The sequence below is a fragment of the Pterocles gutturalis genome, unplaced genomic scaffold, assembly GCF_000699245.1.
Source record: "Pterocles gutturalis isolate BGI_N339 unplaced genomic scaffold, ASM69924v1 scaffold42110, whole genome shotgun sequence".
In the NCBI taxonomy this organism is placed as follows: domain Eukaryota; kingdom Metazoa; phylum Chordata; class Aves; order Pterocliformes; family Pteroclidae; genus Pterocles; species Pterocles gutturalis.
In genome coordinates, this window is record NW_010144845.1 from 1 (window position 1) to 27,663 (window position 27,663).

General features: G+C 37.1%; 1 protein-coding gene across 1 annotated transcript; it reads left to right on the top strand.

The window, feature by feature from the left end:
• Positions 1-539: 539 nt before the first annotated feature.
• On the top strand, positions 540-27,317 carry HERC1 (HECT and RLD domain containing E3 ubiquitin protein ligase family member 1; the record flags this gene model as incomplete). Its single annotated transcript, XM_010085210.1, is given in 33 exon segments — positions 540-740; positions 1,339-1,513; positions 2,160-2,430; positions 3,297-3,510; positions 4,605-4,810; positions 5,373-5,500; positions 6,301-6,428; positions 7,666-7,866; positions 8,709-8,839; positions 9,884-10,083; positions 10,575-10,689; positions 11,250-11,396; positions 11,925-12,026; positions 13,004-13,177; positions 13,496-13,789; positions 14,435-14,500; positions 14,632-14,757; positions 15,156-15,294; positions 15,766-15,947; positions 16,697-16,852; positions 17,358-17,480; positions 18,074-18,176; positions 18,875-19,044; positions 20,320-20,408; positions 20,410-20,453; positions 20,735-20,904; positions 21,268-21,437; positions 21,624-21,789; positions 23,108-23,184; positions 23,613-23,865; positions 24,098-24,250; positions 25,226-25,531; positions 26,422-27,317. Coding segments are annotated over 33 exon segments (5,366 nt in total), but the record flags the coding sequence as incomplete, so codon positions are not given.
• Positions 27,318-27,663: the final 346 nt, after the last annotated feature.

Here is a 27,663-nt window from a genome sequence, read left to right on the forward strand (position 1 = left end):
TTCCCCCCCCCTTTTTTCCTTTCTTCTTCCCCTGCTGGGAAGGAAAAGCAAAAGCCTGAGTGTACAGTTGTGACCTAAGAACTCATGCATGCTTTTTTGATAATGATGAAGACCAGAACGTTCTAGTGTCTGTCTTTACTATTCAGTCCTTTGTGATATGCACCTGTTATCGTGATTTAAAGCACAACTGTATGTCCATGCTTTTCATTATATTCCAGGTTTTGGAGTTCTGTTGTGATAGATGTGATGACCTCTCATTTCTGTGTTTTAAAAAAACAGCTAGTTTGATGCTTCAGAGAGTCTTCTACGAATTTTCTCTGCAGTAGAAGTAGAGATCAAATTTAATGGAGAGGGGCGAGAGTGGTATTTTTTTTTCTGATCTACTGTGTTGTGTCTATGTCAACATCAGAAGATGAGTTTTTAAGACTACTGTGCTGCAGATTTGTAAAAAAACCACCTGTATTGTTTTTTTAATTAATTGAAATTATTTCATATTTAAGCTTTTGTAACCAGGTCTAATTATATATCTCAAATTCTAGAAGACTGGGATATGTTAGATGTAGACGAAGATGAAAAGCTGACAGGAGAAGAAGAGTTTGAATTACTGGCTGGACCTCTTGGGTTAAATGATCGACGTATTGTACCTGAACCTGTACAGTTCCCTGACAGTGATCCTCTGGGTGCTTCGGTGGCAATGGTGACAGCCACCAACAGTATGGAAGAAACATTGATGCAAATAGGTATATTTGAAATGAGTTGAATTCAAAGAACAAGTACCCCCCTCTTTGGTGTGATTTTATAGGGCCAATGCAGAATTGTTTGGACAACCTTTTCCCACCACGAGGAAGTGAAGACAAGTTTCTAAATCGTCATTTTATTATAGGGGAGTGTGAGGCATTTATATTGGCAGAAGGCTTGTGCTTTGATTTACTAGTAAAACTGTGACTATGGATGCCAGTAGCGTGTTCTGCAGAACTCAAAGATGGAGTTGTGGATTTAAGTTGGGACTTGCCAACCATCCTGTTGAAATGCAGGATCAATGTTGTAAGTTTGTAGGCCCCTCTAATGGAAAAGGGAAACAGAGGAATTAACATTAATTTGAGTGTTGTCAAGTTGTGCCCATCTGTCTTTGAAAATAAGGAATAGTTAAATTACATAGTGGATTTCAGGAGTGTATTTTCCTCTCAGTCATTATCACTGTAGTTGTGTATGTATGAAATTTTGAAAAAATTCATGAGTAATTTGCAAATTTAGGCTAAATTTCCTTCTGTGCTTATTATTAGACGATAACATTTTGTTTTTCTTTAAACACTAACACAAATTATCATTCTTTCCAAGGCTGTCACGGCTCTATAGAAAAAAGTTCTTCTGGCAGGATAACCTTAGGAGAGCAAGCAGCTGCTCTAGCAAATCCCCATGACCGTGTTATGGCTCTAAGAAGAGTGACAGCTGCTGCCCAAGTCCTCCTTGCAAGAACTATGGTTATGAGAGCACTCTCACTTCTGTCTGTCAGGTTTGTGGCATCCTTGGCAACACTTTCACCTTTCAATTCAGAACGAGTTATCAAGTTTGACAGGGATGCATTTAAGCTATCTGGGAAAGTGATTCTAATTTTATGTACTTACATCATACTATTAAGAGAAAAAGTTCTGTTGATTTTCTTCTTTTCAACCATATCTTCAATCTCTATGAAAGAAACTTTTACATCCTATATGGAAAGTGGATTCCAGCAGTGTCAGCCATTCAGAGCATCAAGATGCTGTGTTTGTCCGTGAGTTTTTGTTCAAGGCAAGTGTTGGAACTTAAAAGTAAACATTAGAGGAAGGAAGATGAAGTGCAGGAGTTGATGGAATATGAGGATTTAAAAACTGCCATTGTATGAGATATTTGTGCAAATATGAAGACGTCACAGACATTTGACATGTGCACATGCATATTGTCATAGCATAACTCTAAATATGAATTTTCCATCTACCTTTGTTTATGAGTGATGCCAGGTAAAGTGATGGATTTTTGCTAGGGCAGGTCTGTTGTGTGTTTTTGTCTTCAGCTTAAAAGAAAAGGGAGTGGATTTATTTGGATAGATAGTTTTATCCAAACATAACTTTCTTTTAAAATGTACTAACAAAACCAAGAGTATTTGCATTAATTTTTGACAGTGGTTCCAGTTGTAGCCTGGCAGCTGGTCTTGAATCCTTGGGATTGACAGATATCAGAACTTTGGTTCGTTTAATGTGCCTCGCTGCAGCAGGGAGAGCAGGCCTCTCCACAAGTCCATCCACGGTGTCAAGTTCAACAGAGCGATCTAGAGGAATACACAGCAAAACAAGCAAACCTATATCTTGTCTTGCCTATCTGAGTACAGCCGTAGGCTGTTTGGCATCAAACACTCCTAGTGCTGCAAAATTGCTGGTACAGTTATGTACACAGGTAGGACTGTTATTTCAACATGAATATTTCTGTTATGCTACTTCCGCATGAGATGAAGCAATCCATTTTGTACATATTGATAATTTGTGCTTTTATCTCGAACTGTGATGAGACCGTGCTCAGTTTGAGGATCTCCTTAGAGTTCTTGTTTATGGCTTTGCACAAGGGGTATGTTTTATTGTTGGTAAAAACCAAGTAACTTTCCATTTTTTTGCTGACAACTTTTTCCAAGTTGGAGAAAAAAGGATGTGTTTTTTGTATTGGCAGGGTTTTTCTGTTAAAGTTTTGGGTTTTCAGTTGAGTCAACTCATACGGAGCACAGATTGTTTCTATTTAGAAAGAGGTGATATACAGCTGTGGATATACAGCAGGATTTCATATGTATCAGGAAACTTCTAAGCAATCAGAGTAATTTAGTTGTGTTGTTTTTCTGAGTTTGAAATATAGTTGGGGAGAAATGAGAGTGTTGGGTAGGATGATGGATTTTATTATGTGTTGTTGCTTTCTATCCTACCACCAGGTGCATAACTTTATGAAAAGTTCTATAAGCTCCATAGTTCTTGGTGGTGTTCTTGGTTATTCAATACTTTTTTTTTCCTCTTTTCTTTTTTCTTTTTTTTTTTAATTTTTTTTGATCCCTGGGTCTGTATAGTTGATTACATTAAGACCAGGTATTCCCCAGGGCAGAAGTCTTAAATTCCATATTGTACATGATCTTTAAAATAGAAGTGGTTGGGAGCTTAGAATTTCTGAAAAAAATAGAAAATCTGGGAAGGTCTGCGTGATGTGTTCAACTAAAAATGTTTTCCAAAATTGATTTTTCTGTTTGTTCTGGTTATTTATTGTCTTTAATTATTTATTTTTAGAATTTGATTTCTGCAGCGACTGGTGTAAACTTAACAACGGTTGACGATCCAATTCAGCGAAAATTTTTGCCAAGTTTTTTAAGAGGAATTGCAGAAGAAAACAAACTTGTAACATCTCCAAATTTTGTGGTTACTCAAGCACTTGTAGCATTGTTGGCAGACAAAGGGGCCAAACTGAGGCCAAATTACGATAAAGCAGAAATTGAAAAGAAAGGTATGATATAGCTTTGATTTTAAATGTTAATTATTAAATCTTCAATTTCTCATTTAAATTTAAGGAGAGACTTGCTAGCGTAATCTACAAGTAAATATACTCTCAAAATGTACAAAACTTAGAATCATAAAATCATGGAATCATAGAATGGTTTTGGTTGGAAGGGACCTTAAAGATCATCAAGTTCCAACCCCCTGCCATGGGCAGGGACACCTCCCACTAGCCCAGGTTGCTCACAGCCTCATCCAGCCTGGCCTTGAACCCCTCCAGGGATGGGGCATCCACAGCTTCTCTGGGCAACCTGGGCCACTGCCTCACCACCATCACAGTGAAAAATTTCTTCCTAATGTCTAGTCTAAATCTGCCCTCTTTCAGCTTATACCTGTTACCCCTTGTCCTATCACCACACTCCCTAACTTGTTTAATTCAAAGTAATCTTATAGCTTAATACACAAATGCTACTTAGAAATATGATCTTATTACCTAGTAGCATCTTTTGCCACTTCAAAAATAATGTGTGTGTGTATTTGAAGCCATATAGCTGAGCTATCCAGCCTCAGTTGTGCCACCTAATGAAGTTAAGGGGAATGACAGCTGATTGCTGCCACCAAAGGACTCTTCTGTCTCTGATGCAGGAGGTTGTGCTGCCTCTGCTGCGAGAGGTCAGGGAGCCCAAAAGCAACCACTGTTCCTGAACACCAGGCTGTTGCTGTGTTAAAGGGAGGGAAGGACATAGCAGCGACAGAAGCTTATCTCTTGTCAGAGGTGGCATTTTCCTGTTCAGAAAGCACTTGCTCTTTGGACAACTGTTTTCCATGTGGTGGGAATAAGAGTATTCGTAATTCAATTTTTAAGGGTTTTTTGTGAAATTTGTAAAGGGGTTATTTTAGTATCAGAGGAGTGTTTTTTCTGTTAGTTAACAGGATTGCAATGTTCTTACAAGATGCTTGTTATTCTCTTGAAATTTTGGCTAATGCTGTGTTCATTTGTGTAATTCTGTTTGGTACTCATCTAGGCATCATCTCATTGTTTTGTTTAAGCAGGTTTAATTGCCCATTTGTATGCCCATCCTTCCTATGATCCTTCTGCTGTAGGCCCTCTGGAGCTGGCTAACGCACTAGCAGCTTGCTGCCTCTCTTCAAGGTTATCTTCACAACATAGGCAGTGGGCTGCTCAGCAGCTGGTGCGAACTCTCGCAGCACACGATCGAGATAATCAAACTATTCCTCAGACCCTCGCTGATATGGGGGGAGACTTACGAAAATGTTCCTTCATAAAATTAGAGGCTCATCAGAACAGGGTAAGCATGATCTTTCCCAAAATTGCATGAATTTTAATACTCTCTCTTTGTAGAATATAGAAAAAAATACTATTATTTTACAAATATATTGACAGAAGTTATTTCCCACAAGAAGTAATTTTTTGATTATAAAGTAAGTTATTGGTTGAGGGTATCTCTGATGCAGAAAAACACTTAGTTTCTTTGAAACTTCAACTAAAAGGGACATCGAAGTGTTCTCACAGTACATGAAGTCAGCAGAACCATCTTAAATCTTTTTTTAGACTAGATCTGAATTTGCATTAATTTTTCTGTCATAGTAGTTAATGTCTTTGTCCAGTATTCTGTGCAATAGTGGCCTGTGGTGCATGTGTCTGAACAAAGTGTAGCATCCTTATAAAGCATGCGTAATTACAGGACACAGTTCTGTAAAAGTAGAAATATTTGTTTGATTTTTACAATGTATTTCAATAATGTAATGCTCTGTCCCACTGGTTAATGTTTGCTTAATATTTGTGAAAAAAACATACCTAAGTTTTAGATTTAAATTCCAGTTTTGCCATGATTACTTTGCTGTTTGTAGGTCATGACATGTGTTTGGTGCAATAAAAAGGGACTTTTGGCAACTAGTGGAAATGATGGAACCATAAGAGTGTGGAATGTTACAAAGAAGCAATATTCATTACAACAAACATGTGTGCTCAACAAACTGTAAGTTGATTCTTTAAAATAGTCTGATATTTAATTTAAGCTCTAATTGTGCAAGATAATGAAAAGAGCCAACCCTGCACTACCTCCTGCACCAACGTTCTCTCATTTTTCCTCTGGGACTATTGCTGTGTTTGTTGCATGCATGGTAAATTGAACAGCTTAGAACTGAAAACACAACTTAAATATCATGATGATAAGAGTTGGCATAAAGAGATGGTGTTAAAGCTGTTTAAGTATATTCACAATTAATTCATATAATGAGAAATGGGTAAAATAAAAGCTGTAAGGGACTGTCTTTTAAAACTATGAATATCCCTTCAGTGGGTTCCAGTGGACAGTTCCAGCATATAACATGATAATTACGAGTGTTGTCATTTGAGTCATTGTAACAGGAGGAAGAGTTTCAACTGGAACTGAGAGCAAGATGCACCTCTTTCATTTCTTTTGTCCAAGCTATTCTGTTTCATTTCATGACTTCTCAGAAAGCTTCACCCTCACCAAAGATGTTAAATTTGCAAAATTTGACATATAAATAGGTAAAGTTAAAGATAATTAAGCTTAGTTTTCTAACTGAAATCTAACTTTAAATTTCTTAATGTGTAAATAACTAGTATCTCATTGTGTAATTTGAAGTGGTTTTATATAGAATATAGAACTACAAGGAGAAATATTTATTATGTAAATCTGCAGTGACGGCAGGAGGACTTCAGATTTTAACTCAGATATTTAGTGAATTCTGTGTGTTCCTGTCTGCTTAAAGGAAATGCCCTTTTTAATTGCATTATTTTATTCTAATACAGAGAAGGTGATTCTGAAGAAAGTCTGGGGTCGCCCAGTGACCTTAGTTTGTCTCTTGTCTGTTGGAGCATCAGTGGCAAGTATCTGTCTGGAGCTACAGAAAAGATGGTGAACATATGGCAAGTGAATGGTATGCCCTTAGTGGACACTTCATGATGCAATGCATTTCTGGGGAAGCTGCTAAGTTATTGAGTATCTGTTTACCCAAGTGTTTAGCTGTGTGTGCTCTCCAGTGTAAATGCCTGCCGTCTTCCATAATATCTTGTAAACCCATTTAATTAGAGGAAGGCACCAACCACAAATGGATGTGTGATTTACACTTAATTGAGTAGAAAACTGAGCAGCATATGAGTCCTTGTTGAATCAGAAGCGTTTAGGTGTGAGGCTTAATCACTCTTAGCAATTTTTGTCTGTAAATGCTGTCTTCCTATGGTCCGCAAGAATTGCCTTTCTACGTGCAACAGGGAGAATGCAAAAATGGACTGAGACAGGTGGAGGGAAAGATTGCTAGAGTGATCAGCTAGATGGAGTGTCTTCTAATGAAATCAGGATGAGTGAGCTTGGTTTCTTTATTTGAAAAAAAGAATCTTGGAGGAAGAAGGTTATAAATAAACACATTAGGAAGATAAACTTTAGGAGAAGACCTGGGGAGAAAAAGCAGCTATGTAAGCAAATAGGTGGTGTTGACACAAGAAGAAATGTAAATAAATTGGCCATTAATAACTTCAAGAAAGTTTCTAATGTTCAAAAGATTGTGATCTCATTTTTTATAAGGAGGAATGACAACTGGGGAAGAAATACTATAAAATTAATTAGGTAAATTTATGAGATTGCATTGTGATAGAAGGGACCGAACCTGATCCAGGAAAGACCCCTTCCAATTCCGTGGTTCAGTCTGCGAGCATGGTCAAGTGCATTCTCTTAAATTTTTACTGTCATTTGTGCTGCAGTTGTCTAATCCAGCCTAATACCTTTAGAACTCCTCTGAGAGAAGACTGTTAATCCCTTTGTCATTTGTAATCTCTGAAACTTCATTCTGTTGTTTTGTGCTTATAAAAATCACCAGTTCCACTGCCCATGTTAATAAACAGTCCCCACGAAAAGTATAAATTTACTGAGTACTGAAGATGTTAGCTTCGTTCCTTAACAAAACCATGTAACTTGACTCATCATTGAGATGCGTTAGCTAGATTTTCTGTCTACGTAGATTAGTGGACCATTGCTTTGTAGTCTTGTAATTTACGTGAATTTGTAGTATGTCCTAGCTCTAAATTGAATCTCTTAGTATTTTCCCATGGAAAGTATTTTTGTTGTTTTATTTTCTTTATGAAGATGAAGTAGTTTTAAAAGACTTTTTGGGTTTCTAGGAGGAAAAGGATTATTAGATCTTCAGCCTCACTGGGTATCTGCTCTAGCTTGGCCAGAAGAAGGGCCAACTGCAGCGTGGACAGGAGATGCTCCAGAATTATTATTAATTGGTCGTATGGATGGATCTCTTGGTCTTATTGAAGTTGTAGATATTTCAACCATGCACCGGCTGGAACTGGAACACTGCTACAGGAAGGATGGTAGGTAACTGTATCAGTATTTAGGTAGAAAGTAAAATTATGAATCTCCCCCCCACCCCTTTCTTTTATTAAGCAAGTATATAGTCTCAATTTTTTATTACTGTTCATGGGATATAACTTCTGATACCTTACCTGCAAGCATCATTCACTTCTGTGAAGTCTGTGGAATCTTCATCTGCACCCCTACAGCGGATGCAGACAGTTTGTAGCAACCTAGTCAAATCCTGGCATTCCTTGCCATTTTATAGAACCAGTATAGGTTCCCTGCAGGGTCTGCTCTGTCTACAGATAGCATGTAGTCAGTGCCATTTGAATTACTGAGTTATTGCCCTTTTTACTTTATAGTTCCAGTCGCAGGGGCAATCAGGTAGCATATCTTTGGTAGCATTGTGTGGTTTTACATATTGCTTCTTCAGGAAATCTGCAGATTTTTTTGGCAGGATCAAGTGAGGCTATGTCTACATGCCTCAGGTTGTTTTCAGTGCTTTTCTTAGAAGCATCCCTATCTCAGATGCATGTACAGGTTTCAATCTACATTTTTTCTTTTCCCTAGCACAGTTCTTTTCACCATGTCAGGAATACAAATTCAGTTATTTTAATAAAAAAAAAAATAATGAAAAAACTATTACAAAATAGTCTCAACAGCTGGCTTTACAGTGCCACTATTTTCTTATCTTTACCATACAAATTCAAGAAAATTTTCAGACCAAAAGTATATCAACTAACCTTGGGGTGGAGGGGAAAGTTGTTATGCACTTCTCATTTTAGACAATTGCACTGTAAAAACCTCTTTGGCAGGAGTGAAGTTCAATTTAGTTTAATTAATTTTTGTGTTTACATAGTGTCTGTCACATGCCTTGCCTGGTTCAGTGAAGACAAACCATTTGCAGTTGGCTATTCAGATGGAAAATTGCTAATAGGAGCAAAGGAACCACTTGAAAAAGGAGGAATTGTTCTTGTTGATGCACATAAGGTAGAGTTAGTCTTTTCAAAACTAATGTGTAGTTTTTTAAGTAAAGATCTGTTTAAGCTATTTTCTTTATTTGAAAGATATTTATAAAGTGAAGTACACATTATTTTAAGAACACATAGCTATTTCTGATACATAATATTCAACCCAATATATTTTAAAGGAACAGCCTACCAAATTGAAAAAAAAAAAAGTAAAAAATAAATTTTGTCTCCTTTTTTTGCTACTAGAGATTGTGAAGTGTATGTACATGCAGTGGCAGAAGTGTATTAAGGACACAGCTATGCAAGTCCGGATTTTAAAGACTGTAGTTCTTTTAATTTGTAAAAGTGCTCATAATAAATTCTAATTTTGGTTATGTCGCATGTTTTTGTAAAGCTTAAGTTCCTGTGCAAAGCAAAAGATGTTTTTCTAAATACGCAGCCGCAAAGGTTTAGAACCTTCGCTTGGCTGGTATGTAATAGTAAGTCATTAGTAGTCCATAAACGATTTGTTAGGCTGAGAGGAGAATTCCTGAAGTGCAGGTGTAGTAAAAGCATCTCGAGTGCTTCCATGGTCCTGGTATTTGAAGCATTGTGGTCACAGAAGTGAGCGTGCAGTGATAATGAAACTGTATCTGCCTTTGCCACTGTGGGCTCTTCTCCTTTCTTAGCTCAGGCAGACTCCAAACTGCATTTGGCCCATTACCTAATGTGCTTATAAACAGTGTACTATTAAGGTAATTCATACTGCAGTTTCATAATATAAAAAAAAAAGTCTCCTTCTTTGGGAAAAATAAATCAAGAAAGGCATGAAATGAAAGGAGAACATTTTTTTTCTAAGCTTTCCCTTTAGTTTCTCTGAGGAACCTAGGGTTTTATTTTAGTTTGATGGTTCTGAAAAGTTTTGTTATTATTTCATAACTGCAACTCACTATCTGTAATGATTTCTTTGTGAATAAGCTGTTCTTTGTTAATAATTAAACATTACATTAGCTACGAGAGTTAAATTTTCTCTGTTCATACTAAGTTACTTCATACAGACTTGCAATTTTTTTTAATCCAATAGGATATGATTGTTAGTATGAAGTGGGATCCAACTGGTAAGATTCTCCTGACATGTGCCAAAGAAGAAACAGTGAAACTCTGGGGATATATGGGAGGATGTTGGAGACGTCTGCATTCACTGTCACATCCAGCTCTTGTGAATGGCATTGCCTGGTGTGCTCTGCCAGGGAAGGGACCCAAGTTGCAGCTTTTACTAGCTACGTATGTATATTTTTTTTCTATATATAGCTCATTTGCAGGTCTTTTCTATCAGTCTTTAGTGTTCAGAGCAAAGAAAAGTTTAGTCTTTTTTTTTTTTTTGTAAATAACATTAATTCAGGAAGCCAGTTGCCATGAGATCCATGAGGTTGCAGAATTCAAATGGAAACAGTGTCTCTGGTCATGTTACCAACTGTTTTCTCCATGCCGTGAGACCTGTGTGCGGCCATCCTGCTTGAAATTTTTTTGCTTCATCCAAATATTTTTTCTGAGAATATGTTGTTAGTAAAAAATGAAAAGCTACAGGAGGGGAGGAATAGGAAAAAATGCATTTATCCATTGGGAACATGCCTCTCCACTTTAGATTAATTGATCCAATATAGTTTTATAGGACAGTGGTGAAGATTACTGATATTTTAAGTTAATACCAGACCACTGATGCTTTTAGTGAATACCTGTACGTTGTTTTTCTGATTTATCCTGACTTCCTTTAGAGGATGCCACAACGGTTTGGTGTGTGTCTGGGCTGTTCCCCAGGACATAGTAATGACGTTGCAATCCAGCTCAACGTGCTCAGAAGGATGGTGGGATGAAGAAACAAGTGCCAAGGTAAAAGGAGTAAACTTGGTGTTTAAGAAATTCTCTTTGCTCGTTCTGAAATTGGGGGAAGGAGAAGAATGTGAGCAAGTTACTCAAATCTCAACATTTCCTGAGAGAAGACATTTGCTAAAAAAAATTATATATTGCATTTGTGTATGTGTAGGCATTTCCAGAACAGGAAATGAAAAATCACGGATTTAAATGTATTTTATTTGGCTACAAATAATATTTAGATCTGTTTTCCTTTTTTAAAAGTTGATAAATTTATACTGAAATTTAATAAGAGTTTAAACTTGTTCCTAGATAAAATTAAGTGAAGATTAATTTAACCTATGTAAATTGTAATGTGTTCTTTCACGTTGATGGTATTTAGTAAGGGGAGAAAAGATGATAATGTGACAAAGATATTTATAAAATATTATCATAGTACTGGTCTTCTGGAAATTATATCTTATGGAAATGACCCTTCTCTATGGACGATCAGTATTTAGTGCAGAATACAGAAGCTGTTACGCTGTTCCGTTTTCTGTAGATAGTTCAGTGTTCCGTAACTATGAAATAATTTGCAGGATGGATACAGAAAAGCAGTAGAAGTCAAGTGTGCATTTCAACTGAGAGGACATATTGCTCCTGTTCGGACTGTTGCATTCAGCCCTGATGGACTGGCATTAGTATCTGGTGGACTTGGTGGTCTCATGAACATTTGGTCCTTACGGGTAAGATCATCTTTGACGTGGCATGTTTCTTTTTTTAATATCAGTATCTAAAATGCTCAAGGCATCAGAGTAGCGGGTTTTGTTCCCCCAATATGTTAGAGACATTAGAGAAAGCATGGTATGAAATAATGGTCTAAAATTATAAATGATAAAATATAAATTGAAATTGTACTTAATGTGGAAGTATTTCATCTTTTATCATTCTACTGTTGGTTCATTCTGTAGGCTTGGTCATGCTAGTTAGGATTTGTAGAACCAGCCACTCTCTCTTTGTGGTTGGGAACAATATTCTCTTTGAGATCTTTTCCAAGAGACAGGTAATGTGGATTATTAAACACTTCTGAATCCTTAGTTATGTTATCTCCTTAATATGATAGGCTTTTTTTTTTCTTTCAGAGTAAACATTTCAGTTTTAAAATAGTTATTGAACAGCTTGGGAGAATCACATCCCTTAGGAATGTGATTGTATGCATTTAAACAGAAAAGTAGTTGTGTATACACACTGACTCAAAACACTTCTCTCCTTAGGATGGCTCAGTATTACAGAGTGTTGTGATAGGTTCTGGAGCTATTCAGACTGCAGTATGGATACCTGAAGTTGGAGTAGCTGCTTGCTCTAACAGATCAAAGGTGACACTATGTGTTAAAGTAATGTTCTTTCAATTGTTTACTGAAAGAAGATGCCATTTGTCTGTCTTTATTTTTCTTTTTCTTTTTTTTTTTTAAGAAATAGGCAGATAGAAACCTCTGTCTAATTCTGTAATATTTTCAAGACACATTGTTTTGGCTTTCAACTATTACCTGACCCTAACCAGACTGAGTTTTTTTAATAGTATCCCATGTTTAACTTGGGTGGGGGCAGGGTGGTTATAAAGGATAATACACACCAGTTACATCAGCCTGTCTTTCTAATGGCAGTAGCCATAACTGGACAATGAAAATAGGCAGAAGACAGATATTTTATTTTTCCTTTATGCAGCATGAAGCAATATTTTGTTTCCCCCAGCAAATAAGATACTTCTGTGATCTAACTTAATCTAAAGAAGAATTTTTAGAAGCAGCAGAATTTACTTGAATGTTTGCTGCGTCAGGAACTGCTGGCATCTGAACAGAAGTTTTGTGACAGTTGATTATTCCAAAAGGTGGTATTTTTTGTGAAGGAAGATAAACATGGCACAAGTTATGACTCCTGTTGGTAGAGTCATGCTGCATGTTCTAAGTATTTTAGGATTTTTGGAAAGTCTTTTCTGAATTGAGACCAAATACTGAAGGTCATATTACAAGGCAAATCCAAAACTAAGGTGACACCTAAACTAAATCCTAAACTGAGGTTACAGCATTCACTGAAATGAACTCTGCTTATTGCCATGTTTGCATTCTTTGGAGTGATAATCATTGCCATGGGAATGTGAGAAAGTGGCAAAAGGAGAAGGCTTCTCCGTACTATTTGTCAGCAGATTATTTACCAACAGAGACAAAAATATTCAAGCTTGTGTGGTTTTGAGCCCCTATGGAAACCAAGATGATTGGTGATAAATTAATGGAGCTGAATAATCCTGCTTTATGGATTTTAAGTTCTAATGTGTCTTGTGACTGCTGTTAAACAGGATGTGTTGGTAGTGAACTGTACATCAGAGTGGATATCTTCCAATCACGTCCTTGCAACATGTAGGACTGCACTGAAACAGCAAGGAGTTCTGGGATTAAATATGGCCCCTTGCATGCGAGCTTTCTTGGAACGTTTGCCCATAATGCTTCAGGAGCAGTATGCTTACGAAAAGGTAAGAAGAGCTAATGCGAACATTTAAAGTTTGTGTTTGACATGAGGTCACTGTTTGAATCTCAGCTGGTTTCAGTCTTTCACCTCAGAGAACCCTGAAGACTTTCCCGCATCCTATTTGCAAATGTCTTTCAGTATTCTCAAAGCTAGTAGTCACCTAATTTGAGAATATTTAAAATATTAGAAAAACTTTGGTTAAGCATGGAGGAAAGCATTTGACTACAGGACTAGCTTTGAAGGACTCCTATTTCCAAATTGGTTGGTGTATATTTCTAACTTTGCATGTTCAATTTCTCTCTCCCACTCCCCTCACCTTTAGCCCCACGTGGTTTGTGGAGACCAGCTTGTTCACAGTCCTTACATGCAGTGCTTGGCATCGCTCGCTGTGGGCCTTCACCTGGATCAGCTCTTGTGCAACCCCCCAGTCCCTCCTCATCACCAGAACTGCCTCCCTGATCCTTCCGCCTGGAATCCTACAGAATGGGCCTGGCTGGAGTGTTTCTCCACTACTATAAAAGCTGCTGAAGCTCTGGCCAAGGGAGCACAATTCCCAGAATCCTTTACTGTTCCGGACCTGGAGCCTGTTCCAGAGGATGAGCTTACTCTGCTAATGGTAAATGTGCTATATTATCTCAACAGCGAAGCGTGGTGTTATTGAGCATATCATATGATGCAGTTAACATCGCTGAACTGTAGAGATTTATATTCATTAGCATAAGCACCAGCAATAAGTGTAAGTTTGTTTTGTAATTAACTGGTTAGAATACACTGTAGTTTGCTCTCTCTGTGTGTAACATTTTGGCACATTTCTACACCAAATTATTTTGCTAGTGTCAATTGTCTTTATGACTTGTTATGGTGTGTAAACCAAAATAGGAATTGAGGATTAAGAGTTTATTATCAAATTTACAGCATTTTAAGCCAGTGTTTGCAATCAAAACTTCAAAAAGCCCTAAGCATCAGTAAATAGGAAAAGATTACTTTATCATGAGTTTTGTTTGGTTTTCTTTTTTGAATTTGGGTTACAAGTCATGGATAACAGTGTCATTGCTAGATAGGTGTAGTAAGGAAATAAAATTGGCCTGTGGATGAAAATAAAGTGTTTGAGTCTGCACACATTCATTTGTATTGCTGTACCATTTAGAATAATTTGAATGTCAATATTGTTCTTAGTTAGAAAGGCAAATATGTATTATGTAACAGAAGAATAATGTGCATCTCTTGAACCAAATGTGGCAATGTGGATTTTGTTGTGTAGGATAACAGTAAATGGATCAATGGCATGGATGAACAGATAATGTCTTGGGCAACATCGAGGCCAGAGGTTAGTAAAATTGATGGGTTGGGGTTTGGTTTTGGGTTTTTTGTTTGTTTGGTTTTTTTGTATTATTTTCAAACGTCATAAGCTATTGACAGTACTCTTGTTCTAAAGCATTCTTTCATGCAATTCCATAGGATTGGCACTTGGGAGGCAAATGTGACGTGTATCTGTGGGGAGCAGGTAGACACGGACAGTTAGCAGAAGCTGGTAGAAATGTCATGATACCAGTAGCAGCACCTTCCTTCTCTCAGGCTCAGCAGGTGATCACTTCAAAACAGTCATGATTTAATGGTTTACCATGTATTGTTTGTACAGTTTGTCAAAATCTCTCTCTAAATGTCTTTTCAATTTGTTGTTTGAATTGATTGTCAAGTACCCTGAAACGTGTGTTTTCACTAAAGAGGAAGTCTTTAATTATTTGACAAATTCAAACCAAGAAGCCACTGAAATCTGACAAAACAAAATTGTTTGATACGAGCATGATTTGAAAATACCTGCACAGCTCTAACATAATGCATGTGCTGGTTTTGTTTTCTTAAATAACATTGACATTAAGGGTGAAAATGTCAGCATTAGATCTCGGTTTAGGAGTATGTTGTGATTTCTCTCGCTGGAAGAAGGTAAATCATTAAAACTCCTTTGTGTCTTTCTAAACTAGGTTGTGTGTGGTCAGAACTGTACTTTTGTCATTCAAGCTAATGGCACGGTTTTGGCTTGCGGAGAAGGGAGCTATGGGCGACTAGGACAAGGAAATTCTGACGATCTTCATGTCTTAACAGTCATTTCAGCGCTGCAAGGTAAAACTGTTGGGTTTGAAATGAGTCAATAACAATTGCACAAATAGGCATTTTGGTCGTTAATGTAATTATTTGCATTGCTGCTATTTTTGTAGATTTACACATTAAAATTTCAGAGTCTTTAATTAAAAAATTGAACAAATAAACTAGATGTTCCTTTTTGCTTAAGGTTTAAGTAGTAATTTGTTAAAATTCCTTAACTTCAAGAAGGCTTCAGGGAAAAGTGTTTACTCAAGATAGGAACATTTAATTTCAAAACTAATGGCAGGCCAGAAGCATAGGTTGTATATGAGAAGACTAAGGTTTTGTTCAAAATAAAAATAAATAAATTACTATTAAAAAAAAAGTGTTACTGTGGTTGGTTCCTTTCCCCAGACTTAACTGGCTAACACTAGAGGCACTTGGATAAATGTACATAAAGAGTTTATTATAATTTATTCTAAACTTTGTTTTCTCATTGATCTTTAACAGGCTTCGTTGTGACGCAGCTGGTGACCTCTTGTGGATCTGACGGACATTCCATGGCTTTAACAGAAAGTGGGGAAGTCTTTAGCTGGGGAGATGGAGATTATGGCAAACTGGGGCATGGAAACAGCGACAGACAGCGCCGACCAAGACAAATAGAAGCTCTGCAAGGAGAAGAAGTGGTGCAGGTTCCAAAATACTTTTTGTCTCCTCCAAACTGCAGGCATGGTAACCTAGTGCTAGGGATGTTCCAGAACCATTGTCAATCTTGACAATTTGAATTAATATACTGAAAGAAAACAAGCAACTTTTTACTTCTCCGAGCATTATCAACCAACTTGATAATTTCCAGTCGAAGGAAGTTAATGTCACATAGCTCATCGTTGATGGGTGATGTTAATTGACAGATGTTACTGGAGAACACTAAAAATTAGAAAGAGAACGGAAGAGAGGGGTGATCAAAAGATTGGCAAAATACAGACATGATTTAGATGTTTCCTTCGGTCCTTGTCAGGTGACTTTGATCTACAAAATGAGTCACCGAGACCACCTCCTAAATACTAAGTGTGCATTAGAACAATGCACAAAAACCATATTTGGCTTTGACTGGAGGTTTTTTAATAAAAATATAAAAAATTCGTCCAACAAAATCGATCTGCTTACAGAAAACAGTAGTCGGTAAAAAAAAAGAAATAAATAAAACACCTGAAAGCCTTTCTTCACGCAGATATCCACCTGTCGTCCTCCTCAAAGTTATCATTGAGAAGAAGAGAGAGGTTGGTGGAGAAATCATTAATACTGATTTATCTGTATTTTGGTTCTCTATAAAGTGAATATAGTTTATGGGAGGAAAAGGTATTATGTATTTACATGTCATACCTAATATAATTTTCCCCCCAAATTTAAAATTTAAAAATTATATTTATTTTGCTTCCAGATGTCATGCGGCTTCAAACATTCAGCTGTGGTGACAGCAGATGGCAAACTTTTTACATTTGGAAACGGTGATTATGGTCGATTAGGACTTGGAAATACTTCCAATAAGAAACTTCCAGAAAGAGTGACGGCGCTGGAAGGTTACCAGATTGGACAGGCATGGTTTATCTAAAACTAGCAATGTGTCTTTGTTTAAAGCTGGTGTTTTCAACTTATTTAAATATTATAATGATTTTTTTAACCTTGGCTTTTACTTTCATTATGATGGCAGAATTTGACTATGCATAACTTTTTAAAGAATTACTTTCCTGACTCTTTTTGATCCTCTTTCTGCAAAACTGCCCATCTTTTTAAACATTATAACATTTCAAGATTTAGGCATTTTTGAGCATGCATCATGAGCTATTTTATATTCTTAAACAATGAGCGTGTGTAGCATAATACTGTCTTTTGGTTCTAGCAGCTGAGAGGAAGCAAACACCTAAAAAAATACTACTGTGGTACTAAATGTCTTTAAAACACTCTAATAAGCAATGGAAATTCTAATAGTTTTAAAAGCATATGTATTTTTTAAAACACAGTTTTTCTTAAAGGTAGTTGGGGTGTTTGAGTAAGTAGTAAGTTAGCAAAAACTGTGGTAGTAACATGTTTCTCTCAACCAGGTGGCCTGTGGACTCAATCATACTGTAGCTGTGTCAACAGATGGCTCAATGGTTTGGGCTTTTGGAGATGGAGATTATGGTAAACTTGGTTTGGGAAATTCCACTGCAAAATCCTCACCGCAGGTCAGACTTCATAGAGAAATCATTCTTTGCATAAATTTCAGTGTTGTTAAATGTGTTACACGGTGTTGAGGGTGTGATTTTCATAAGTTAAATTGTTAATTCCACCTACTGCACCATTCGAATACAATCTAGCATAAATAATTCTGATTATACGTTATGCTGAGCCTGCTATTTTTAAGATTTCATGTAAATAATAGTGACGTTATCTCAGTGGCAATACAAATAGCGAAAATCTTAGAATTAGCTGAAAGAAGAGAGCTTCCTTATTTTGGAACTTGGGGGGAACGTTGTTTACATACTCAACTACTTCTTCCCATGCCCACTCCCTGCTCACTCCCAGTAAAAAAAGGGTATTTTGAATCATTGTATATAGAATAAGGTGTTAGTTCCATTAAATAAAAAGACAAAACTCTGTCTCAGTTTCCTCTGCTAATTTACTAGTATTAATTAGAGTAATCCTACAATGTATGCATGACACAGTTGGAAATAAAAAAATTATTTTTGGAAGCAGGAGGTACAGATGAAATTCATGTTTGCTTTCTGGTTATATCCTTAAAACACCATAGCTCTTTTTCCTTTCCCTTACCCCTTAGAAAGTGGATATTCTTTGTGGAATTGGAATTAAGAAAGTTGCCTGTGGAACCCAGTTCTCTGTTGCACTCACAAAAGATGGTCATGTATATACTTTTGGACAAGGTAGGACCATCTGGTATTTGGACCTTTCCATCCCTAGGTTTGTGTGTATTGCAAGTGAAAAGGAAGAATATTAAGACATACTTACAAGACAGACCTAATGCTGCTTTTTAGATCTCTGCTGACCTAATCTGAATTTTGAAACTTCAACAATGCAATTTTAACATATGCCTAAAATGCAGATTTGTAGCTCTATCTAGTTTGATCTCAGGATAGCCTTTCAGTTTACTAATTAACTTTTTGAAGAGTGTTTTCCTAAAACTTCATTGCATTTCACATATCCAAAAACATTGAGTTACTTTTTCTAACACTAAGTTTACTTTGTCTAATAACGCATATGCCTACGTGAGTTGTTTAAAAATCTGGACAGGAGAATTTCCAAATGCACTGGATTAAACATGTTTCAACTTCTTAAGGCAGTTAATTCCTCTGTATTATAAAACCATACATTTCGATCTAGATGTCTTGATTGAATTTTATCTTGTTTCAGACTTAAAGCGAAAATAACAGCTTTAGCAAGGTTAGTGAGCACTGTAGGAAGCACTGGTTTGTAGGAAACACGCTAGATCTCTCCCTAACTACTTGTGTTCCTGTTCCAAGATTATTTGGAATCGCTTTTTGTCTCTTCCTGACTTCTGCCTACAAGTGAAATTAACTTTTTAATGTTCCTTACATATATAGACATGTGCTTGTAATTTTAGATCGCCTGATAGGTTTGCCAGAAGGTCGCGCTCGAAATCACAACAGACCCCAGCAAGTTCCAGTACTGTCAGGAGTCTTCATTGAAGACATAGCTGTAGGAGCAGAGCATACGCTAGCTTTGTCATCTACCGGGGATGTATATGCTTGGGGGAGCAACTCTGAAGGGCAGGTGTGTACTATTCCTTGTTTATTTCTGACCTTTATAAGGCTAAAATTGTACTTTACAGATGTGGTTGGAATAGCTTCATTCTGGTAGGGAAAAAAAAAAGCTTTTATTTTTCCTCCTTCTCCTCTCTTTCTCCCCCCCCCCAATAACATTTCAGGCATTTCAGTTATTTTCTTTCTTACTTCCTGTGCTCTTACATGGTAGTAGTTTGGAAAAACACTGAAAACATTCTACCCAAATTACTCTAGTCAAAGCTTTTTTCAAAAAATCACAAATTTTTACCTAATTTTTGAGCTGTCATCAATTTTTTCAACATAATAAAATTTACGGTTGGTGGTCAATTAGATTTGTGAACTCTTCAGATGCTTTTCGTAAAGAAAATATAAATTAACTTTTTTTAGAGAGTAATTTTTTGAAATCGGAAAAAAAATTGTAAATAATAAATTCTGTCTCTTTTTTTGGGGACCCTGGTTTTATTCTTGCCCTTAAAAGTCCATTCTCCTCCCTCACCCCATGTATAACTCAAATTTTTGAAAGACTTCAGCTTTTTGACAGTTTTGCATGCTACAGGTATAAGAAAGTGCCTCTTGATAGCTGTTGGTGTTTCAGGAAGTTTGGGCTAATTTTGTCCTCCAGTGTTTCAGGATTGAGTTTTCTGAGAAGGGCTGTTGAGCAAGTTGTTTATTCTGAGATGCCCCTCTTTGGTTTTTTGTTTTGTTTTGTTTTGTTTTGTTTTGTTTTTTATAGGATGCTTGCTTTGTGTTACTGGAAGATAAAAATTGTTAGGGTAAAAAATTTAGAGAAACTTCATTCAGAAAGCCTTTTTTATATGATTTTACTTGCAATGCAAAAAAGGTTTTTTTATATGAAGTGGTAGTTTTAGAATATGATATGAAACTATCAGTAAGAGGTCAGAACAGCTTTTCATAAACTACTGTAGGAATTTACATGCTAGAATAAAACTGCAACATAGATGACTTAGCAGCATAGTTTAGTTGCTTAGTCTGTAAAAGCGCTTGCAAAAAAAGGCTCTAGCTGTTTTAAGGTCTCTTTGACACCTAGATCTGCTACTGCCATTGAGTACAGACGTAATATTCTATTGAGAATAAAAGGTAAATGCTAGCAAAATAAAATATATGTATGGTAAATCTTTTTTATCCCAATATATGCTGTAGATAAATACAACTTTTTTCCCTTTGCTCTGAAGTTTTGCTTAGAGTTGTAGACATATCATCACAGTTGTTGATTGTCCCTTTCACATCTGTTATAAATTGTCAGCTTGGACTGGGCCATACCAACCATGTCAGAGAACCAACACTCATAACAGTGCTGCAAGGAAAGAATGTTCGACAAATTTCAGCAGAAAAAAAGTGCTGCCTGGACAGCTCCACCTGTTCCACCCAGAGCTCCAGGTAAAGAACTGACATTGTTTGTATGGTCGTGTGATTTAGTCTCTGTTTCCTGGAGGATAAGTGCAACAACAACAACTTTTGGCACAAAATTCGTTTTGGTTTATATCCGTACAGGTTCTTAAATCGCCTTAGTCTCTTAATTTTGCTGCTGTCAAACTCCAGTAGGCAGCTAAACACCACAGAAGCTATTGCAAAGAAAATCAGCACCATCCCAGCCAAAAGCAGTGCAGCTACCCTTCATGCAATAATGCTTTTTTTTCTTTTTTTTTTTGCTGTGGTAGGTGTTTCAGTGCCTTTACAGCTTGGTTTACCTGATGCCATTCCACCACAGTATGGGGCACTAAAGGAAGTGAGCATTCATACAGTAAGAGCAAGGCTCAGACTGCTGTACCATTTTTCTGATCTCATGTACTCTTCATGGAGATTACTTAACCTCAGTCCCAACAACCAGGTAAAATTCCATTTGAAAAAAGCAACCTAGCTGTGTTATGTTATGCCATGTCACTAGAGAGTTTCTGACCAGATCAAGATGGATCTTAGTAATGGGTTCTGTAGGTTTTTTTGTAATAAAGAATACATAAAACCAATACATTAAACCTAACTTTGTCAAAGAATTGTTATATATTTTCGCTTTGACATGTCAGTGTTTCAGTTTCCAAAAGTTTACTAGCCTCAAGGCTAAAACCAAGAAGTGCTAACCTGTCCCTTTCTGAAACATGGAAGTGCTAGTGATCACTATGAAGGGTTTTATTCTGTAAAGAATGGAATCAGTCTCCTTTATTAATATGCTTGTTCTCGTGCCACTTTATTGCAGAACAGTACATCCCATTACAATGCTGGAACATGGGGAATAGTTCAAGGACAGCTAAGGCCCTTGCTAGCACCACGAGTATACACGCTCCCCATGGTACGCTCGATAGGAAAAACTATGGTTCAGGGGAAAAACTACGGGCCACAGATTACTGTGAAAAGGATATCAACCAGGTCAGTATTGTTTTCAAAGGCATTGTATTAGACCTCAAAGAAATACTGATAGTCATACATTTTCCATATCTTTTGGCATACTGAGCTCTCTCTGTACAACTTCGTTAGCCGAGTGACTTCAGTAGCCTTTACGTGTTTATGAGTTACATTGTATGGCTGTGTCTTTTTTTTTTTTTTTTCTGAAAGAGGTCGGAAATGCAAGCCCATTTTTGTACAGATAGCAAGGCAAGTGGTAAAGCTGAATGCATCAGACCTTCGCCTACCTTCCCGTGCCTGGAAAGTGAAACTGGTTGGAGAAGGAGCTGACGATGCAGGTGGAGTGTTTGATGACACTATTACAGAAATGTGTCAGGTATGATAAGTCTGTTAGTTCAGATTGCCTGGGTAAAGGCTTTGTTCTCTCTGGTGTCTCTTAGTATTTTTCAGATTTCCTTTTCACAGCATGGCAAGTACTTGTTCTTCAGTCCTGAGCCACAACACTAGAGCTGCCTACTTAGGGATGTCTCTGAGGATAAAGAAATGTTCCTAGATTGTGGCAAGGAGATATCATCAGGCCATGCTTATAACTACTGTTACAGTAGGCCCCCTGGACTTTTGAGGTGGCCCCTACACATTATGGGGACATTTTGCACCCCTCCATTCTGTGCAGCCAATACCTTCTGGAAGAGAAGTTGTGCTGTGTTCCGTGGTTACAGTACATTCCATGCGTACTGTACAGAAATAGGCAGGCATTTCTCACATACCCGAAGATATGTGCAACCTCTCAGATTCAGTGCTGGAAATTAAATCAGTGGCAGAAAGCACACATTTCTGGCTGTCTCTAACCAGGATATTGTTGCTATTGTCAACACAGCTGACTTTTTAGATTCCCCTGGAAACTGAAGGCTTCAGACTAGCAGGACTAAGATAAAGCTGGTCAATGCTAATGTCTACTGCTTATAGCTTTAAAGATGTGTCTCAGCCCTGCGACACAACTGTGATTGTAGCCAGGGGAAGGATTCAAGTCAACGCAGGCTAGAGAAGTTTGGTTGTTCCTTAATCTTCCAGGAGCCTCAAAACTGAAAGAATGAGCATTAGTGAGGATAATTAATATATTTGCTTAGTCTGAGAATGGGCAACAGCTATGGATCATTCTGGAGCTGGAACTGGAGTTAGAGTTAGGAAGCTGAAGAACTCAATTTGTTAATGGGATTTATGAATCCCGTAAGACTAGAGAGTAGGGTTGATTCAGGTGAGGACTTGAGGCATATTTTTTTGGGTTCTTTCGTAGACAGTTTACATTAAATATGAAATGTGATGAAGGTTCAGAACAGAAGTCATTGAAGAATCTGCTTCGTTTTTGCTTCTTGAAAAGCTGCACCGGTAAAGTGTATAGTTTATGGCTTCTGATCATTTTTTGAAGAGGTACCAGGAACGTATCACAGAGCAGTCACAGTAAAATAGCCATTATAGTCTGACATAAGGGCAAATCTTGAAATAAATATGTTTTTATTACTAAAAATCATCCCTACCATGTTTAATTTCTCTTAAATGTTTCACATTAATTTATAAGAAGTAATCATAACTATAATGGAATATTCTGTGTTGTAGTGCTATAATGTCTTAATATTTCTGTAACAGGTTTGTTATCCCTGTGTCTAAGAAGGCTTTTTTTGTTGTTGATTTTTAAGGAACTTGAAACTGGAATAGTAGACCTGCTTATTCCTTCCCCAAATGCGACAGCTGAAGTAGGCTACAATAGAGATAGGTAAGTTGTCCAGGATTTGCTTTTATTGCAGATCTAGGGGTGAAAATTAGAAAGCTCCTATTAACTGTTTTATACCAAATGGTGAGACTTCGTGATTGTCTCTTAGTATATTTCTTCCTTCAGGCTGTGATGTTACTTTATTGTGGAGGAGAGAGCATGGTTTAAACATTAATTTGCTGGATTGGTGATGGCAGAATTCAGAGTAACATTGAGAATGCCAGCCGTTGTGGTCAGGATTAGTTCTGCCTATCTCAGCCTCTGTTATTGTGACAGCGAAAAGATAATGATAATCTTCTTATTTGGACAGCCCTTGCTGATAATTGTGTTGGCAGTTACTTTGCTGTGCTTGGAAGTCTTCTGTCTTTTAATTCTAATGAAGTAGTATAGAATTATACTAGAGTACTTTCACTGATCCTTTGTTCTTTCAGGTTTCTCTTTAACCCTTCAGCATGTTTAGATGAACATCTGATGCAGTTTAAGTTCTTGGGCATTCTCATGGGTGTAGCTATTCGTACAAAAAAGCCATTAGATCTTCATCTGGCTCCAATGGTCTGGAAGCAACTTTGTTGTATCCCACTCATCTTGGAGGATTTGGAGGAGGTAGATCTGCTCTATGTGCAGACCCTCAACAGCATTCTTCACATTGAAGACAGTGGGATTACTGAAGAAAATTTCCATGAGGTAAGATAGGAAAGTTGGAGCTTTTAGGTTTATTCTGAAAACTTGATCAGATTGACCTTAACTTGGGTATCTATGTAATTTAATGTCTCTGTGACTGAAATAACAAGCGCTTTATAGGCATTTGGAAGATTTTCTAATCTTATTGTAGTTGTGGGTGACTGACAGTAAAATATTAATCTTAGATCACTAGAGTGACTTATGCTGAACATACTCTTCCTGTTTTGCATAACAGATGATTCCTTTAGATTCCTTTGTTGGCCAAAGTGCTGATGGTAAAATGGTTCCCATAATCCCTGGAGGGAACAGCATCCCACTTACCTTTTCAAACAGGAAAGAATATGTGGAGAGGGCAATTGAGTACAGACTCCATGAAATGGACCGTCAGGTAAGAATCTCATTGTGACCCTGCTCCCATTGCTAATGGGAACTGTGGTTGTGGTTTATGCAGGTTTCCATCACAACTTATTAAGGAATAAGAAAAGCTTGATTTTCTGCATCCTGCCTGGGTCCCTATGGCTTCTGTCCCTGCCCAAACTGTCTTGGGGTTTTGTTTTAAAGTAGTCCTTTTTTTCTAAGTAATTCTCAGTTGACAAAAGAGCATTAGAAGTTGGAACTTTTCTTTCATTAGAGTAGCCCCACTACAACTGTCAGCCCCGCTTGACAAATAACCTGCAGTTCTGCATGCTGTGCAGTGTACTTAGCCATCATAGCAATGCTGAGACTAGCTAAAGTAAATATTATTGACAAACATTTAACTTCAAACTATTTCTCTTCTGCTTTAACACAGGTACTACAAATATTTCATTATATGTTTTGAAAGGTGTTAATTGCCTATTTGCCTACTTTAGTGTATTTTGTCATTCGTACAGCGAAGCTTGTGAAAGCAGTATGGTAATTACATGCAAGGAAAATTCTTTTCTTTTTTCTCAAGATAGAGATGCATGCATTGTATTATCTGCATTAGAAAAGTAACTTTCTCATCAGAGGTACCAAATCCTAAGTCTGCTAGAACAAGTACGGACTTCTTACAAATATGACTTTATTCCAGCCCAGATGTATGGTGTATACGCAGTTCTTTGGTTTAGCCATCATCATTTGTGCTGCTAACTTGTACTTTTTAAGTTCCTCTGTTTTGTATCGAAACATGTTCTTTAATGTGCAATTACAATTAAAAATACCTGTAATATTCTCCAGGATGTTGAAAGAGGATACGGTTGTATTTGGCAGATACTCTGTAATTGTATCTATTTACCCCATTTTCTCAGCCGATATGTTACTTTTGCATTTGGATGGTACAGTAACTGGCAGAGGTGAGAGAATTGCACTTAACAATTTTTTTGTCTCTTTTTTTGGGCAATAGGTGGCTGCTGTAAGAGAAGGAATGTCTTGGATTGTTCCGGTTCCTTTGTTGTCTCTTCTGACTGCCAAGCAGTTGGAGCAAATGGTCTGTGGAATGCCAGAAATATCAGTTGAAGTTCTGAAGAAGGTTGTGCGATACAGAGAAGTTGATGAGCAGCATCAGCTAGTACAGTGGTTCTGGCATACCCTCGAGGAATTTTCAAATGAGGAGAGAGTCCTTTTCATGAGGTTTGTGTCAGGAAGATCTCGACTGCCAGCCAACACAGCTGATATCTCTCAGCGATTCCAAATAATGAAGGTTGATAGGGTAAGATGCTGGTTTTGGTTTGGGTTTTTGGGGTTTTTTTTAATTCCTGTCTAGCGTAATCTGTCCTTCGGCAATAGGAGACAGGCTTCCATAATTGTAAATTTACAAAGAAAGTATCTGATGGAATATGCTCTGAGCTATTACCACAAAACATTTTAATAGTGTAGAAGTACATAGAATGCATGAATTGCATCTTAATTTATTTGGTGCATTTACTGTAGTTATATGAGTAGAGGTCAAGACAAGTTCTTGAACAAGAAACAAACCTTCTTGTAACTTGTCAACAGTCATTTTCTGTTCCAATCCCTTTTTCCATTTGATAATTTTCACTCTTTAAGTTTTAAATCTGTGTAAGTGACATGTGACCACTAGTAAGGACACTCTAATGTCTTAAAAGCACTGTCATGAGTTTGCAGTGGATCACTTTACGTACAGGATGGATTCATTTGGCATCACTCTGTGTGCAGTGAAAGCACATTCTCTCTCAACTACATGCATCAAAAACTTGGCAAATTCTAAGATAACAGTGGTTTGACTCTCATCTCTGGTTAGGTGTTTCTCAGATCGCCTTATGTTAAGGCACACTATGGTATGTAATTGGAATGTCACTTGGTATCTTCCAGTGGGCTGCTAAACAGTAGTGCAATCAACTTTTCACGTAGCTGAATTTCATGAGTGGGTTATTTCCAGAGCAGGTGTTACAGCAGTGGTTTTGCGCGTCTTTGAGGATGAAAGTTGACGTAACCAAGGAAAGCTAGTCTGCTTCTTAAAAGGAATTTTCAGATAGAATGTGAAAATGCTGAATGATCATGGCAATGAATTACGGATATGTTGCATTTTTTGCTTCATTCACAACTTACCAATGTCCCACTTTTTATCCGTTTCCACAGCCTTACGACAGCTTGCCTACCTCACAGACTTGTTTCTTTCAACTGAGGCTCCCACCTTACTCCAGTCAACTAATCATGGCAGAGCGTTTGCGCTATGCAATCAATAATTGCAGGTCTATAGATATGGACAATTATATGCTCTCACGGAATGTAGACAATGCAGAGGGCTCAGACACAGATTATTAACATTCTGTGAACAAAATCATCTTCCTTTTACTACAAATAGTGCCCTAAGTCCAATTCATTGTTGACATAATTTTACAGTAACCATAGATGTTTTAGGAGCATAAAACCAGATGTTAATAGAAGTGGCCTCATTTTAGTTACTCTAAATGTAAGAAAAAATTAGATGTTTTTATTTTTTTGTGAATGTACAAAAGAAAAAAAGGAAAAAGAAAGCAAAAAAAATCTGAGCAGTAAGGTTTTTTTTCTCCTTTTTTTGGTCACTTTTGATAAGTTTGCATGGAGACATTTTGGTGCATTTTTGTTGGGAATAGTACGTTTGTAAGCCCTCCCAGTGAACATGAAGAGTTGTACATTGTGTATAATTGTTCACTAGCAAGGACAGTTTTACATGAATATTCACATATTTATTTTGTTTTAATTTGAATTGCCTGTGCAGGGTTCTTTATGCAGAGAAAAATAAAGCAAATTCAAGAAATGGTTGCTTGTATGCATTTGTGAACTGTGATTGCTTTACTCAGTCTTCATACTGTTATATGTTGTCTCAGGAAATTATACTATTACAGTGTTTAGACAGGACGTGACATTTGAAGCGTCTTGAAATACTGATCATCAGCGTATCTGATGTGTAGTACTGTGCTCTTCATTCTTAATGTCTTGGAGGTACTGTCTTTTTTGGGTATACCACTATTTATTCTTTGTACTTCAATACAAGTGAACACTGTACCTGGTTCCTTCTTGATTTTCATTTTAATATTTTTCTCCTCCAGAGTAATGGTTGTTGACAGTAATAACATACTGCCACCTTGATTCAAAAACCTTTAACTATTTTGTTTTAAAAAAAAGTCCTTTTTAATATACAGATTGATGTACTTGATTCCTGCTCAGAGCACAAAAAAAAAAGGGACAGGGTAGTAGTGGAGGCTGTGGATTTTATATACGTTCTTAGTTTATGCCTTTGATTTCTGTGTATTTCATGTGTTTGGTCTCATTTTGTTGTAGCTGTAATTGTAGGATGATCCCAGGGCGTGGCTTACACTGTGAAGTTCAGTTTGGCTA